The sequence below is a fragment of the Oncorhynchus tshawytscha genome, linkage group LG12 (genome assembly GCF_018296145.1).
Source record: "Oncorhynchus tshawytscha isolate Ot180627B linkage group LG12, Otsh_v2.0, whole genome shotgun sequence".
Classification (NCBI taxonomy): Eukaryota; Metazoa; Chordata; class Actinopteri; order Salmoniformes; family Salmonidae; genus Oncorhynchus; species Oncorhynchus tshawytscha.
The window spans coordinates 57,230,214-57,248,681 of NC_056440.1; the positions used below are offsets into that span (position 1 = coordinate 57,230,214).

At 43.2% G+C, this 18,468-nt stretch overlaps 1 protein-coding gene across 2 annotated transcripts in view; it reads right to left on the reverse strand.

Moving 5' to 3' along the window:
• LOC112232238 (carbonic anhydrase 7-like) overlaps window positions 1–18,468 on the reverse strand; it is a 37,782-nt gene that overhangs the window by 6,879 nt on the left and 12,435 nt on the right. Inside the window, exon 7 of one of the 2 annotated variants that reach the window (XM_024399064.2) lies at window positions 17,652–17,753. In XM_024399064.2, coding sequence (XP_024254832.1) covers window positions 17,652–17,753 — 102 coding nt within the window. Of the gene's footprint in view, window positions 1–15,914; window positions 17,754–18,468 lie in introns of those variants that run through there. The other variant, XM_024399066.2, reaches the window with a different exon arrangement.

An 18,468-nucleotide genomic window follows, 5' to 3' on the forward strand; every position in this document is an offset into this window, starting at 1 on the left:
ACAATGAACCCCATGCTCCAGCTGGCTGCCTCTGCTCTGTGGTAGCCTAACTGTGCTACATGGAACTATGTATATCCAACTGTCCCCAGCTGCTCCTCGTGACGTCATAGCCTTCCCAGAAAGAGAAAGGCATGGTTTGGCTCCAATAAGGTCCCATTTAGTGACAGAAACAGATCCTGCCGAAGGGGGCTGGCACAGACGTGGGAGGGGTTTATTTCAGAAACGGTGTCGCTCCACTGGCTACGCTGAGTGGCGTTAAATCCCGTGTTTACTATAGCCATCACGTCCTAGAACTACAGGAGAGCATTCTCAGCACTCGTGTCCTGCCCTCACACATCAATAGAAAATAGTAGCCTACAACCATTGATATCACCACTTCTGAAGAAAACAACAGGCTAAATAATATGTATACTACAAGAACGTGTACACTACAAATGATGAATTTGTATTTCATAATGATTTTTACAGTCGTTTCCACGGTACATGTTCACGTAACATCACATGTGGCATTTGCATTGTGCTCCAGCAGGGCAAGGTCATCACTTCATCAAAGCACAGAGGTGTGTAAAGTAGGCAGCTAAATAAAAGGCACTCTCCAGTCTCCAGACCCACTTCAGGCATTGTTTGCCAAGCAACAGAGTATGAGCAGAAAGTCCTTTGAAAAGAGAGAAGTACATTACTGCCTGTTAGACTGCTGAACAACACTTAGGAACAGCTTTATGTCTGAGTCCATCTGATTTCGTGTCACTCTTTTTTGTGTGAAAAATAACCCCTTTTGGATGTTTGATACTGTAAGTAAGCAGCAAGTTGGACCAGGTCTGTGCGTCACTCATGCTATCTGCTGGATGGCGATGCTGTGGGCGAGATGTGGATGGTGCTCTTAATTCATTTGGACCTTGAAGCCTTGTGACGTAGTACACAATCATTCACAGAGGCACTGACGTTTAAATTCACATAGCAGCTAATGGGCTCTGCATCTTCCCTATCAAAGTAGTGTTACAGGCATGGGCTTTGGAATAGACCTTTGTTTAATTGCATCAAGGCAATCAGTATTGGCTGCCCTGTGAGAATGCTACCGCTTGGCTTTGCTAATACAATTAGCTTAGCTTTTGGTCTAGCACTTCTTTTTGTCCTCAGTCAGATGAATAGTAGAACATGGCAAAAGCCACTGACGGGCTACCAACAATATGTCACAAAATACACTATAATATCGTCATAGGTACAGTTGAACTCGGAAGCTTACAGACACCTTAGCCAAATACATTTATACTCAGTTTTTTAACAATTCCGGACATTTAATCCTGTTAAAAATCCCCTGTCTTAGGTCAGTTAGGATCACCACTTTATTTTAAGAATGTGAAATGTCAGAATAATAGTAGAGAGAATGATTTATTTCAGCTTAAACAATTGAGGAATTTTCCAAGCTGTTTAAAGGCACAGTCAACTTAGTGTATGTGAACTTCTGACCCACTGGAATTGTGATACAGTGAATTATAATTATAAGTGTGTTTATGTGTCGGGGGGCTAGGGTCAGTCGGTTATATCAGGAGTATTTTTCTGTCTTATCCGGTGTCCTGTGTGAATTTAAGTATGCTCTCTCTAATTCTCTCTTTCTTTCTCTCTCTCGGAGGACCTGAGCCCTAGGACCATGCCTCAGGGCTACCTGGCATGATGACTCCTTGCTGTCCCCAGTCCACCTGGCCGTGCTGCTGATCCAGTTTCAACTGTTCTGCCTGCGGCTATGGAACCCTGACCTGTTCACCGGACATGCTACCTGTCCCAGACCTGCTGTTTTCAACTCTCTGGAGACAGCAGGAGTGGTAGAGATACTCTTAATGATCGGCTATGAAAAGCCAACTGACATTTACTCCTGAGGTGCTGACCTGTTGCACCCTCGACAACTACTGTGATTATTATTATTTGACCATGCTGGTCATTTATGAACATTTGAACATCTTGGCCATGTTCTGTCGAAATCTCTACCCGGCACAGCCAGAAGAGGACTGGCCACCCCTCATAGCCTGGTTCCTCTCTAGGTTTCTTCCTAGGTTTTGGTCTTTCTAGGGAGTTATTCTTAGCCACCGTGCTTCTACACCGCATTGCTTGCTGTTTGGGGTTTTAGGCTGGGTTTCTGTACAGCACTTTGAGATATCAGCTGATGTAAGAAGGGCTATATAAATACATTTGATTTGATATAATCTGTATGTAAACAATTGTTGAAAAAATTACTTGTGTCATGCATACAGTAGATGTCCTAACCAACTTGCCAAAACTATAGTTTGTTAACAAGAAATTTGTGGAGTGGTTGAGTTTTAACGACTCCAACCTAAGTGTAGGTAAACTTCCGACTTCAACTGTAAAAGGTCGCAGATAATCGTGACCCATAATTACAGGAGGGATGAAAACATGGAGAGATTTTTGGTTTGTTGTTTGATTATTGTAACCCTCCTGAAGATTGCCCTATGCCTCAATTGTATGACACGGCAAGCCTTTTTCTCCTCAGTCGACTACTACATAACTCCAAGAAGAGTATCATTCATCATTCTTCTTTGAATGCGTGACATTTTCACTTCACAAAAGAGCGGTGTGATTACATGGCAGGGAGGGAAGAAAGTAGGCCTACCCGTGTGATTCACAGCTAGGTGGAGAGAGAAGAGGAGAGGATGACTGTGGAGAGAGGGAAGGTTGTTCAGGGACAATGGTTTCATTACATCAAATGGCTCACATTAAGATGGGGGACATTGAGAGCTAAGCAGCTTTCTTTGGGAAGCCAGAAAGATGCTTCTGAATAGGTGCTATGAAAAGAATCAGGAGCATGAGAGGACCTCTGCATCGCTGGCTTTTGCCGGCACGTCCAACACATACCACATACAGCACAACATGCAGTATCTGTATGATTTTTCTCTTATAGTAAGATATTTACGGTCTGTCATTTAGTGATCTCTGCACCCAGAACCATATAGCATGTGCACTGGTCTGGCCATCTACTCAATGTTGCTGTCTGTCAAGAAAGAATCGTAATTTAGTGAAACAATCCCCAGTAAAACAGAAACTCCATTTTAGATTCCTCCCATCTGCTCCTATAGTAACTGACAGAGGTTTGGACTTCACCAGAAAGGAAAGCAGTCAGTACAATTCATCATAACGAGAGCATGCTGTGGGAACACAACAGATGTACCTGTGCACTATTACTCATAAAATGCTACACTCTGCATGGCCTGCTGCTGTTCTTTTACAACACTGAACAAAACCTATAATTGTCCCACCTCACTCATAATGCTTTTTTTGTCTCCAATTATGAATAACCATGTTAATTACTCTTTTTCTTTTGACATATAATTCCCATGTAAGTGCCATAACCCAAATGACCAATTTGTCACCCGTCATCGATAATTGCCAACAACGAAACAACAAAACACAGCACATAAATTGACTTCAAACACTACAAACACCCCGAACAGTCACTTGCTGCCTACACAACCTGCCTACACAAACCCCTCTCTCCTACTCCCACGCATACTCCTTTGCAGTGCACTGTCACACACACAGTCAGCCTCCACAGTCACTCACATCTCCTCTCAAGGCTTACTGATGGCTCGACTCAACTCAGCCACACCGCAAAAGAGCAAGAGTTGCTCACTTTATCCAACATGGCCGCCCACTCTTCCCAGCACTTCCAGCTCACTCGTTGAGTATGCGATAGTGGAAGAGTAACACCTCGAACTAAGCTGCTCCACAGTCACACTGACATACAGTAGTATCCCACATTATTCGCCCACTGTCTGAGTCTGTGGAGTGTGTAGTGGAGTGCCAACGTGTAAGGTCACCAGCAGAAGAAGCCTTGAGTTGTGTGGGATGTGATCCTCTGTCTCTGTGTGGGCGATTCCACTCAGAACAAGGCACAGGCAGTCTGTGTGATATTTCATCTCCTACTGCAAGGGAAATTCAAGATAGACCAGGCATAAGTCTTCAAGGTACATGTTTATCAGCACCTTAGTATGCGTGCAATCAACGTATACACTTTAAACAATACGCCTGGCTACATGAATATGATATTGCTCGATATCATCAGAATGGGAGCTATAGTAGGTCAGTCTGTTTTAAATCAAATCAACGACGCCAACAGAGAAGAGAGCATTTTGATTTTAAATTGGTGAAATTAAAAGACAATCATTACTAGACTGTCTAAAGAATATTAAAAGCAAAGCGCTAAGAATTCCTTACTCATCTGTTTGTTTTGGAATATGAGCGAGAGACAGAACCTACTATAGTGGCGTCATTTGAAATGACAAATGCAGGTCTTGAACCCACTTTTTCCATTTACACAAGCCCCCTCTTTAAACTCATCGCCCCCTCACCCTCTGACCCTCTTTCCAACGGCTCTTTAATTTGAAACACCAAGCTTCATAGTACCTCCCACGGTGAGGGGACTATCAATGGTTCTAATCTGACGGTTCTGTCCCAGTAACAACAGAGGCACAGATAGCTCCATTAAAAGTTGAGCCTGGCAATTGTAAAGGCTGCCGCTGCTCAGAACTCCTGCAAATCTTTCTCCCTCTCCTCTGCTGACATCATGGAGCTACGCCGGTCCTGACAGAACCTCTCCCTTCACAGAGCCCTGTGGGCCACAGAGCCTGTGCACATCCCAAAAATATTATGCCCAAATGCAACTTTACACACACAGAGATGAGCACACGCACCTACAGACGTTGACGGAGTTGGATGTACTATACATGACTATGACGAAGGCTTTTAAAACAACTGAAGAGCAGACAGACCAATAATGACAACAACAAAATGAAACGGAGACAAAACAAAGCTGAAGGCTACACAAAATAAAACTATTACAACGAGCGAGATGTCACCTAGAGTAGCCAGTGTCGGGTTACATGTCCACAAAGCTGCTTTGCTTTAAATGTTCTCCTTTATTTAACCAGAGAAGTCACATTTGAGATCTCCATCTCTTTTTCAAGTGAGCCCCGGGCCAAGAGAGCAGCATACATGTATTTACACAATAGATACAACAACACATAAAAGGTAACAATTAAATGGAAGTTAAAACAGTGCAAAGTGCATAGGAGAGCTTAAAAGAGCAGGTTTAAAAACACGTGCAGTCAGTCGTCAGCAGCCCTCCAATCCAGGATTTAAAAATCATCATTCAGAAGGAAATGATCTCATTTTTAAGTCCTTCTGCAACGTGTTCCAAGATGATGGGGCAGCAAAGCCAAAAGCACTCTTAAAGCCTGTCATATGGATCCCAGTCGGAAACATTTTGCGCATATATTAGGATGATATTTTGTGACGTTTTTGTTCGTTTTGGTGTTCGGCAGGTTCCCCCCCGGCTGTTCACCCACACAAAGCATTTTTTTTGAGGCAAATCGAAGTTCAGTAGCAGAAGTCTACGCCCCCATTGTCGGTGATTGGCCAACAGTACTACTCCAAGTAGGAGTGGGAACTATGGATGGAATTCTTCAATGAAGTGTTTGTTGTCATTCACCGAGAGACAACTAGTTTGCATGCACATTTGTTTTCACTCAAGAAATACTGCAAACATTTTAGTTATATGTCAAATTACGTGACTAAGGCCTCCTTTGCTAAAATGTCAAAATGACAGATTTATAGATTGATTTTAGATTAATTATGACTATTTTGAGGATGTGTTACTGGGTATGTTGTTGCTTCAGCGTCTCAGAAGGGACAAACAGTAAAATTGACGATTTTTTTCTAGTTTTTCAATTAAAGGTCTTTTAAGGGAGTATGCGAGGCACAGGCGTTCGCTTCGCCTAGCAGAGCAAACCGAACCTAGAATGCGGGTGCCTTTATAGTTCTGTGATCTCAGACAGTATTGTCCATGACTCTTTAGGGTGAGTAAAGTGCTTAAATATATTGGCAGCCGCCCTAAAATGGCCTAATAGACAAACATTGTTGTAACATGCATATAACCCTATTCCATTTCTTGTGAACTGATCTGAAATGCTATATAGGCCGTAATGTGGACGTGATATAACACACTACCCAGGGTGCTGCTGGTGTCTGATCATCAAGTTTAAACACTACTACACTAACTACATCAAGCAGCTTCAGTGTGTCGGCTGGGCCCTGTGGATCTCTCAGGATTAACCAATCATCCACACCCGTACTGGGTTCCATTCAGGAATTCCAACACCTGGCCTCCTGTCATCCTGGCTGCGGTGGGGCTTAGCCTCTACAACCTCAGGTCAGCTGACGACTCCTTTTGTTGCCATGGCTACGAAGCACCAACGCAACATATCAAATCGACTCTATGGCGTTAATTAACACAGTTGTCACGTCCAGTGCTCCGAGTCTCCACTTTCTCCACTTAGTGATGGCGGATAGATGTCTCTCACATTAGTACAGTCACTGAATTGCTACTCCAAAACGAGCCTGCTGCTGTCGCCTTATCAAGTATGTGTCCTGGAAACTTGAAGAGGGACTTTACATCCCTGTCCTCAGGTAAACAGGCCTGTCAAGGCTCCTGGGTGAGTGTTAGGCAGTCATTGGTGCCAGTCCTCGGTGCACTCCGCAAGGCCAGCCAAAGGCTTCAGTCGTTTCACTCACTGAGCACAAAGCACTCAGAGGGGAAGTTCAGGGCTTTATTTTGTTTGACCTTGTTTTGACTGTAATGGAGTCATGGCAATCCTTTCTTCGGGACATTGCTTCTCCATAAAGTCATAGTCCAGTCAAACACGTGATTTACCTGTGTTTTTATATATATTTCCACACTATGAGGTTGGAATAATATTGTGAAATTAATGATAATGCTCTTTTAGTGTAAGATCTATTTGAAAAGACAGCCTGGAATTTCAATCTGTTTTGGTTAGATGGAGTTTTGACCTACCGGACAGTAAATTTGTTAGCTGACTAATAACAAAGAGAGTTCCAAATCTCTCTGCCAATAACAGCTAGTTTTTGTTTTCCCCCTCCCCACTCAGACCACACAGACAGTTCTAGCTAAATTATTGTTTGAGAAATTACTCTTGCTAAAAAGCTTTTTATTTATTTATTTATGACCATTTTGATTGAAAACAATCACGGTAAGGTACTTACTTGTTACCCAGAAATGATTTGATATTGTGAAAAAAAAAAAACAGATGCATTGGGCCGTTCACATTAAATTAGCATATTTAGAGTAATAGATATCAGACAACGTATACACAAAGTTGTATAGTCATGGTAAATCACCTATGGAGGGATTTTATAGCCTTTATTTAAAATATACTGAACAAAAATATAAAACGCAACATGCAACAATTCCAACAACTTTACTGAGTTACAACTCATAAGGAAATCAGTCAATTGAAATTAATGAGTTAGGATCTAATCTATGGATTTCACATGACTGGGCAGGGATGCAGAAATACCCCTCAGTTTCATCAGCTGTCCGGGTGGCTGGTTTTAGACGATCTCGCAGGTGAAGAAGCCGGATGTGGAGGTCCTGGGCTGGCATGGATACATGTGGTCTGCGGTTGTGAGTCCGGTTGGACTTACTGACAAATGCTCAAAAACAACATTGGATGCGGCTTATGGTAGAGAAATTAACATTAAATTATCTGGCAACAGCTCTGGTGGCCATTCCTGCAGTCAGCATGCCAATTGCAGGCTCCCTCAAAACTTGAGACATCTGTGACATTGTGTTGTGTGACAAAACTGCACATTTTAGAGGGGCCTTTTGTCCCCAGCATAAGGTGCACCTGTGTAATGCTCATGCTGTTTAAAAAGCTTTTTGATATGCCACCCCTGTCAGGTGGATGGAGTATATTGGCAAAGTAGAAATGCTCACTAAACAGGGATATAAATAAAAGTATGCACAACATGAGAAAAATAAACTTTTTGTGTGCATGGAAAACTTCTGGGATCTTTCATTTCTGCTCATGAAACATGTTGCGTTCATATTTTTGTTCAGTATCGTATACACGATAACCATAACACTGTCAAACATGTTTTTATGACAGAGGAGGTGCTTATCTCTCATCAATAAAGTACCCTAAAAAAGGCATGTCGGTGGAAAGAAGTTGAGAACAAGAATATTGCTCGTGTAATAATGATGAGAGCTTTTGCTGCAGGCAGTATTGCTGTAAGGCAGCCCGGCTGGCCTGTTTTCAATAGACGGTGCTTTCAGCAACAAGGGCTTACCGACATGTGACCTATTGAACAGTGACTGGAAAGCTTGCAAGTGGTGCTGTCAACAGCAGGACATAAATAAAGCTAAAGATAAGGCAATGTGGCTGCTGGTCAGCCAAAGCTTTTTATAGACAAACTTTGATTTATAAAAGGTGATGGGGACTATTTTAGAACCTGGGTCTTGGAAAATTTAGAATGATCTCTGGGTGCGTGATTGACCCCACCTAAGCGTGGTGGATTCAGGAGACAGCAGGTGTGGCGAGTGACGAGCCATGTTGAACCATGTTGGTTGGAGTCCATGCAGTAGGATATATTGTTGCTTCTCCATTTGATGACTTTCTTTGAACCCAGAGGCAGGCCACATTGTCTGATGGTCACATACAGTTGAAGTCGGATGTTTACATACACCTTAGCCAAATACATTTAAACTCAGTTTTTCATTCCTGATGTTTAATCCTAGTAAGAATTCCCTGTCTTAGGTCAGTTAGGATCACCACTTTATTTTAAGAATGTGAAATGTCAGAATAATAGTAGAGAGAACGATTTATTTCAGCTTTTATTTCTTTCATCACATTCCCAGTGGGTCAGAAGTTTACATACACTCAATTAGTATTTGGTAGCATTGCCTTTAAATTGTTTAACTTGGGCCAAATGTTTCGCGTAGCCTTTCATAAGCTTCCCACAATAAGTTGGGTGAATTTTGGCCCATTCCTCCTGACAGAGCTGGTGTAACTGAGTCAGGTGTGTTGGCCTCCTTGTACGCACACATTTTTTCAGTTCTGCCCACAAATTTTCTATAGGATTGAGGTCAAAGCTTTGTGATGGCCACTCCAATACCTTGACTTTGTTGTCCTTAAGCCATTTTGCCACAACTTGGAAGTAAGCTTGGGGTCATTGTCCATTTGGAAGACCCATTTGCGACCAAGCTTTAACTTCCTGACTAATGTCTTGAGATGTTGCTTCAGTATATCCACATAATTTCCCTGCCTCATGATGCCATCTATTTTGTGAAGTGCACCAGTCCATCCTGCAGGAAAGCACCCCCACAACATGGTACTGCCACCCCCGTGCCTCAAGGTTAGGATGGTGTTCTTCGACTTGCAAGCCTCATCTTTTTTCCTCCAAACATAACAATGGTTCTTATGGCCAGACAGTTCTATTTTTGTTTCATCAGACCAGAGGACATTTCTCCAAAAAGTACAATCTTTGTCCCCATGTGCAGTTGCAAACCATAGCCTGGCTGTTTTATGGCGGTTTTGGAACAGTTGCTTCCTCCTTGCTGAGCGGCCTTTCAGGTTATGAGGATATAGGACTCGTTTTACTGTGCATATAGATACGTTTGTACCCGTTTCCTCCAGCATCTTCACAAGGGACTTTGCACCACAGTACGTTCATCTCTAGGAGACATAATGCGTCTCCTTCCTGAGCAGTGTGACGGCTGCGTGGTCCCATGGTGTTTATACTTGCGTACTATTGTTTGTACAGCTGAACGTGGTACCTTCAGACGTTTGGAAATTGCTCCCGAGGATGAACCAGACTTGTGGAGGTCTACAATATTATTTTCTGATGTGGCTGATTTATTTTCATTTTCCCATGATGTCAAGGAAAGAGGCACTGTGTTTGAAGGTAGGCATCCACAGGTACACCTCCAATTGACTCAAATGATGACAATTAACCCATCAGAAGCTTCTAAAGTCATGACATAATTTTCTGGAATTTTCAAAGTTGTTTAAAAGGCACAGTCAACTTAGTGTATGTAAACTTCTGATCCACTGGAATTGTGATACAGTGAATAAGTGAAATAATCTGTCTGCAAACAATTGTTGGAAAAATTACTTGTGTCATGCACAAAGTAGATGTCCTAACTGACTTGCTAAAACTATAGTTTGTTTAACAAGAAATTTGTGGAGTGGTTGAAAAACAAGTTTTAATGACTCCAACCTATATATTAGACTTCAACTGTATTAGAGAGGAGGTGACTAGGTTCATGTGGAGTGAAGGAGTGAGAGGTTTACTAATTGAAACTCTCAACATGCGGTAATATTTCAGGCTAATTGCTGAGTTATGCAATCCTGTTGTTATTGCTAGGGTCATGGGTCAACATATTGGCATGTTCAAGAGGGATCCTTTGTCATACTGTAGAACACAGACCAAGGACAAGCATTTCTGTCCAGACTGGAGTCTGGTCGAGTGGGTAACACTCCTGCCTCTGGAACCTGTTCAATCCCTGCATGAGCCCTATGGTTTTCTTTGCCCTCTACTCTGTCTCTCGCTTCTACTCCTATAATGTCATAAAAATGTGTATGGAGTTCGGGAATTCTGTTCTCATAAAAATAAAAGAGGCAGCTCTGTGGTGGTCACTAGCTGGCATATTCATATAATCTGATTTTAAACCAGACCCTAACCTTAACCTCACATCTAACCCTAATTAATGCCTACCCCTAACCTTAAATTGTACTGAACATAATTATAAAAACGCAAAATGAGTCATCTCCAACGTCGTTTTAGAGAATTTGGCAGTACGTCCAACCGGCCTCACAACCGCAGACCACGTGTATGGTGGGCGTTGTGTGGGCGAGCGGTTTGCTGATGTCATCGTTGTGAACAGAGTGCCCCGTGGTGGCGGTGGGGTTATGGTATGGGTAGCCATAATGCACAGAGATACCGTGACAATATCCTAAGGACCATTGTTGTGCTATTCATCCACCACCATCACCTCATGTTTCAGCATGATATTGCATGGCCCCATGTCGCAAGGATCTGTACACATTCCTGGAAGTTGAAAATGTCCCAGTTCTTCCATGGCCTGCATATTCACCAGACATGTCATCTGTTGAGCATGTGTGGGATGCTCTGGATCGACGTGTATGACAGCGTGTTCCAGTTTCCGCCAATATCCAGAAACGTCGCACAGCCATTGAATAGGAGTGGGACAACATTCCACAGGTCACAATCAACAGCCTGATCAACTCTATGTGAAGGAGATGTGCCGCTCAGCCTGAGTCAAATGGTGGTCACACCAGATACTGATTGGGTTTCTGATCCAAGCCCCTACCTTTTTAAAAAGGTATCGGTATTCCCAGTCATGTGAAATCCATAGATTAGGGCCTAATGAATATTTCAATTGACTGATTTCCTTATATGTTGTTGCATATTGTATTTATATTTTAGTTCGTTATATGAACTAAAATTGCTCAGTTCTACATCCAGGACAAGACTCGTGACAATAAACAACCAACATCCCACGGCAGTTTAACATTTCTCTGGATGGTATTCACGTTGGGGGTGGGGCATGGAAGAAAAGCTGTTTCTGTACATCCCTCAGGGCTTTTGGTTATTCTCTCTGGGAAGGAGAGGGGAAAGCCAATTTCCAGCATCAGCCCCGTGAGCATGTCATCTCTCTTAAACTAATCATGTGGAAGGCATCTGGCTAAACATCTCACTCAACCTTGGCACTATTTCACATGTCAGTGCTCCCAGTCAGGACTAGCTCAGCATAGCAAAGAGCAGACGTGGACAATGAGGAGTAGGCTACTCATGTTCTGTTACCAGTACTGTTGTAGCAACACTATGGAAGCAGATCCCCATGCACTGAATCAGTGTGCATTTGAGGTCACTCCGTCTCCCTGTTTCCGGTGGTTCCCTGAAGGGTGTCTGTGTAGTTTCTGCCAGCCTGCATAAGCCGTTTGTGACCTCACACCAGTGGTGTCACATGATGGGTAGGTGAATGAACCATAGAGACCAAGGTAAAGTGCATGTGCTCCATTTTGCCAATCTATCCATGATGGGACAGGGACACAGACACAAATAATTGTTGTGTATTAGACCATTTTCCAATTAAGATATTTTTTTGGGGGGAGAACAATTGTCCATATATCTTCCTGTAAGTTCTTTTATGTCTGCTACCAGGGCCGGTATGACGTTCAGCGTAGGTTGTGTGAAGAGGGTACTCACCATGTGCTTTACACTACTTTGTGCATAAAGCGTATTTTGATATTGTGATCACCTGACTGCAGTGTCCCATTAGGACACCCTAGTGGGGATGGAGCTGTGGTGGCTGAGCCACAGGGCCGGTCTCAAGGTTATGATATGAGAGACCCTGGAGTCAGTGGAGCTGCACTTCTATAGGAACCCTACACTGAGCACCACACATCGACGCCTACACACCGCTAAATATAGATACAAACACATACTGTAAAACACGTGTATTTTAGGAGGCGTCGAAGCAGCGTTACCAAGTATTTTGGGAGGCAGGCGTGAGATATTTTGGGACGGCATCCTTTCTTTTCTGGCGCGTGACAGCGACAGATCACTTGTTCAGAGGCAAGTGGGGGAGATACAAGACGGGGCTTGTGTTGTGTTTTTTTGTCGCCATGGTAACTGCAGCACGTCAACTGATGAAGAAGCGATAAAGCTAGTGCCTATTATTGTCTAAGACAGTCTTCCAGGCCCGACATTGAGTAACAAAACGTGATTTAGAACCCTTTTCCACTTTGCTGATGTCATTTGAGAATGAAATCAGATAAAACAAACAAAATGTAGTCTGTGTAGTACTCACTATAAGGGCTGTATTAATAAAGACATCTGCGATAAGACCGTGCCCTTGTACAAACAAACAAAAATGAAACGACATTAGTCCAATGTGTAGCGAAGGAAAAGTCTTAACTAAACTGCTAAACTACATTACTATGCAGTCAAAGCAATTACCAAAGAACTATGTCATGGTGTTACTATATAATTACAGCGGCACCACACAAGTATACAAGCAACTTAATGTAAAGTGTTGCCTAAATGGTCAATAAAAAGACAACCTGGCCGTGTGCTCAAACACAAAAGGCGCATTGTCCTACAGATAGAAATATGAACCCCAAAAATCAATCTATTAATTAAGGCTGGTCAGATGCTGCTGTGTCAGAGAATCATCAGTAGGAATAACAGACATCCTGATGCCAAAAATAGATCTGACAGGATCTATTTTGGAAGACTAAAATGCAGTTTCAATTACACGGCACATTGATTGCGCTCATCAATGACACGCTTGCTCAGGTATCCTCAGGCTTAAGGAAGCTCATTGGACACCATCTTTGGAGGGTTATGTCAAAAGATATGTTAAATATACACTACGCACCCGGTTTCATTCATTATTCAGGTACCTGCAAACAAAATAATTTCCCATAGATGTTACTGCTCAGGTGACAAGTGAGACCAGTTAAGAAACACTGGACAGTATTAAAATTCTTCAAATCAACAAAATGACTGTCCGGCCATTCTTTATGTGAAATGAATCCAATATAGCCTACTTAGACAAAGACATGTCGATTTAGAGAAGTACTACCACTACCAAATAGTTTGACCTTGGTCAAGTAATAGCCCCTACAGAAAATACTGTACTAAAGCATGTCAGTTCTAGCAACAGACTACATACTATCCATCAATGAAATGTATTTATAAAGCCCTTTTTACATCAGCCGATGTCACAAAGTGCTATACAGAAACCCAGCCTAAAACCCCAAACAGCAAGCAATGCAGATTGTGAGGCCGTTTATTACAGTTTATTTGTGGTCCATTTATTTCAGACAGTTGTCACGGTTTCCAATACTGGGGTATAAGACATGTTCATGATGCAGTGAAACCTGAGGTTAAATATGGTCTCTTAGTATAAAGCTCAACATGGCATCACAGGCTCTTCAAATCGAATCAGTCTCAAAGTCTTGTTGGCGCACTCCTGTTGTATGTGATGGTAAATGCTGCCACCTTGTGGACATCTTTAAGTTGAATACAGATGTAGTGGTAGGCTGCTGGGTTCCACGGATTGCCTCCCACAATGTCACCAATGTTTCAGCATACTAGTGTGGTTGTCCTAAGTCTGCGATTCCAGATATTAGGTTCCCATTGCAGCTTCTACTGATAACTGGATGTAAGTCGGGAGTGGTGTCACCATGGTCATAACATAGTAACAGGACAGATAGATGCAAGAGGCACCCTGCACCATGATCATTATCAGTGCACCCCTGCAGTCCACACAGACCATTGCAGATGCCTTTTAAAAAAGGTACATGGACACTCCTTTCCCCAGGAAACATATATCTATTGTTATCTTGTCGCTGCAACTCCCCAACAGGCTGGGGAGGCGAAGGTCGAGTTATGCATCCTCTGAAATCTGACCCGCCAAATCGTGCTTCTTAACACCCGCCAGCTTAGCCTGGAAGCCAGCCACACCAATGTGTCAGAGGAAACAACATTCACCTGGACGACAGAGGTTAGCCTGCAGGCGCCTTGCCCGCCACAAGGAGTTTCTAGAGCGCAATGAGCCAAGTAAAGCCCTCCCAGCGAAACCCTCCCCTAACCTGGATGACGCTAGGCCAATTGTGCGCAGCCCTATGGGACTCCCGATCACGGCTGGTTGTGATACAGCCCGAGATCGAACTCGGGTCTGTAGGGACGCCTCTAGCACTGCAATGCAATGAGGCCTATGGCGTGTTAAATACACTGTCCTGCCTTGAGCCTGGTGCATCTGAAGTAGTGGTCCATGGTTGTTGTGCAACACTGGTCATGGAAATGAAGGTGGCAGCCTGGCTCAAGGCAAACAGTTAAGAGTCCTCTCAGTACATTCATTAGCAGGTGTCTGGGAGAGATGAAATGAGCCTTGGGGTGATTACTAACTGGAGGGCCTGAGTGTTTTGAATAGCCCTCACACAGCACAATCACTCAGGAGCAAGCTCTTGGCCAGATGGCTCTACCAGCCTGGAGCTAAGCAAGAAATCACAACTGTGTGCTGTGCATCACCGCCTGGTATGGCAACTACTTAGCATCTGACCATAAGGCGCTAGAGGGTGGTGCTTACGGCTCAGTGCATGGGGCCAAGCTTCCTGCCTTCCAGGACCTATATACTAGGCGGGGTCAGAGGAACGTCTCCAGTCACCCAAGTCATAGACAGTTCTCTCTGCTACCGCACGGCAAGCAGTACCGGAGCACCAAGACAAGGACCAAAAGACTCCGTAACAGCTTCTACCCCCAAGCCATAAGACTGCTGAACAATTAATCAAATGGCCACCTGGACTATTTACATTGACACCACCCCCCCCCCCCAATATTTGATTTTACACTGCTGCTACTCGCTGTTTATTAGCTATGCATAGTCACTTTACCCCTAGCTACAGGTGCAAATTACCTCGACAAACTTCTACCCCCACACATGGACTCGGTACTGGTACCTCCTGTATATAGCTTCGTTATTTTGTTAATTTAGTTTATTTGGCAAATATTTTCTTAAGTATTTATTGAACTGCACTGTTGGTTAAGGGCTTGTAAGTAAGCATTTCCCCTGTAAGGTCTACACCTGTTGTATTCAGCGCATGTGACTAATAAAGTTTGATTTGATATATCAGTGAGCAAGCACGTCAATCGCTGACCGGTGTCTGTTCTCTCACCCCTGGGCTGAGGAGCACACAGATTACATTTACGTATCCGCACAGCTTCTGATTAGCGAGACCGAGTTTAAGCACGGAGAGTCTTGAGAAGCGTCATCTTTGAACACGTTCACATACATTTGTACCCGGTTCAAGGTTCATTCCATACTGAATTTCCTCATAAATCAATGGCTGTCAAGAAAATCAGTGATCATATGTACTGTTACGTTTACTGATTTCAGTGGACTGACTGACATGTTTCCGTGGAGTCATGAACGGACAGCAAAAACCATACGTGTTGGTGTTTAAAAGTTATCCACTGTAATGCATTTTGAACTTGCTCGGAGCTCATTGGGAACTTTCTCAGAACACTTACTTCTCAGCTCTCTGTTAGACCACATGGTGGCAGCAGTGACAACTAATTCTGGGACCCAGAATAGTCATAAAACAATACATACTACTTAAGTTAATCTGTATACTCCACACACGCCTTTTAATGGTAACAAAAGGTTTGATACATTCTTTCATCACAGCTTTTGTTTCTGAAACAAACAGTACTGAATCAATCTAATATTTTTAAGAGCTACAATTCACACAAAAAAACAAAATTATTAAATTAAAGAGTTACCAGTTCATGCAAAATGATTCACATAGTAAATATATCATAAATAACGCTTATCATATTGTATAATATCAATTGTTTGAAATAGATAACTCAAGTGCCAGTTCCAAGCCTTAATTCCCATGGGTAGGACAAGGCAGAGCATGTCCCCCTACCAGTTTGTCCATATTGGTAAAGTCCACCTTTATCTATTGAACAGCATTTACGTAAAACAACCATAACTCAAAACACACCAAGAGGACAGAGGAGCAATTTCTCTTACAGCTGCCTCTAACCTGGGGCTCTATTAATGATTATGACCCTCACTGAGACCTTCCATTATCGCAAAAGAATTGGAGCGTCACCCTGCTTGGAACAACACATCGTACAGTAGTGTAGGAACGGACTGTGGGGAGGAGGGCTGTTCTGTGGCACAGGAGAAATGAGCAGCACAAAGACATGGACATAAACCCATTACAGAAGTGTCTCGTTGACATACCGAATATGCTGTGTGTGTACGCCCTCTCCTTCATTTCTCGAAAGAGGAACAGTTTTAACCCAACATGAGCACAATCCTCTATTCAGTGTATACTTGGCATCTTTAAAGCTGATATACAGCTGAGAGAGCGCCCTAGTGCCATTCCCTCAATCACTGGGCTGTCAGGGCACGGGGAAATTACGGCGTAAACTCTTCCATTTAGAGTTGAGCAATTGAGATTTGGCAGCCGCTCGCTACTCCAATTCCCCCCACATTTGTGAGGGTTGGGTTAAAGGATCTACGGCAACTAGGACAAGGTGGATCCAGTTGAAATAGCCAAGCTAAACATGGATCAACATAGGTTACCACCAGGATTCAGACGACATGTTACAGAGCACTGGCGTCGTCTTCCAATGGTGTGGCTAAACCCCTGGGAAGAAGACATAGCACCTTGCATAGAGACACTAGCAGCCTCAACAACAACAATCCACTGGATGGACAGAAAATGTTGTGTGTGTGTGTGTGTGTGTGTGGAGGGGGACTGTTAAACGCTTTTCACTACACCCATTTGAGGTCACGTCGTACATCTTCAAACAAAATTCAATCAGATCAATAATTCGCTACAGAGTTACATACATTACGCTGTTCGGTCAAGGAAATGCCTGGATAGCTTTGTGAGCAATATCGTTCACTTCATAAAAATGTTACAGATGACTACTATGTTTAAAAATATAGAGCTGTGCAGAGGGCACATAGTAGTCATAATGACTGATTCAAACGTTGATATCTGCTTCTGGCATTCAATTAAAGTGCGGTTGAAAACAATTGACCAGTAGAGGGAGATGTGATGTTTCACACCACTGGTTCTATGTTCATCAGCAGTAGTAAAAAACTCAGACCAGGATATTCAAAGTTGAGAATAAACGCTACTCAGACATTCACTCTGGCATATAATAGAGGACATGTGGTCTATGCCACCTAGAGGTTATTTGCAGTCACGTTAGTCAAAGGATGCTAGCACCTTCCTGCCTTTCAGGGGTTGAGGGGGTCGGAAGTTGTTCTCCATGCGTTTCCTGCCCTCTTCCTCCTCTCCGCTGAAGAGCAGCATCCTGAACTTTCCCATCTGCGGAGAGATGTTTGGAGACAGAAAAAAACACCTTATAGCCCCTGGCTGCAGTGTCTGAGGGAGGAAAAACATAATAATAGCTTCTTACGTAAGAAGGGCTTTTCCCTGCTGAGTATCCCCAAAGAATTTCACAATTAAAAAAAGGCCAAAACGTTTCCATCCATCATGTTAATCAGCCTCAGGGATCAAAGGATTGTGCCCCTGGAGTCCTACACTAAGGGCGAGGGAGCAGGCCCGTGCTCCCAGGCCCAGTCAGCCAGGCCAGGAACAGAGGTATGCAGACCACATGCCGATGGGCCAAAGCTGACTTTAATTACTTTTCCCAGTGCCATTGCAAAAAAGCTGAGAACACAAAACAGGGTCAGCCCAGGAGGGGACCTGGAAGGCATGCAGTCACCTCCCTGGTAAACAGCCTGTTATAATGGCAGTGGCATAAAGTATTAAGTAGTACTTTAAAGTATTTTTACTTAAGTTGTTTTTTGGGGGTATCTGTCCTTTAGTATTTATATTTTTTTACATTTTCTTTGACACCCAAAAGCACAAATGCACACTTATCAACAGAACGTCCCTGGTCATCCATACTACCTCTGATCTGGCGGACTCACTAAACGTGCATGCTTCGCTTGCAAATGATGTCAATGTTGCAGTGTGCCCCTGGCTTTCCATACATTTAAAAAACAATGCCATCTGGTTTGCTAAATAAGGAATTTGA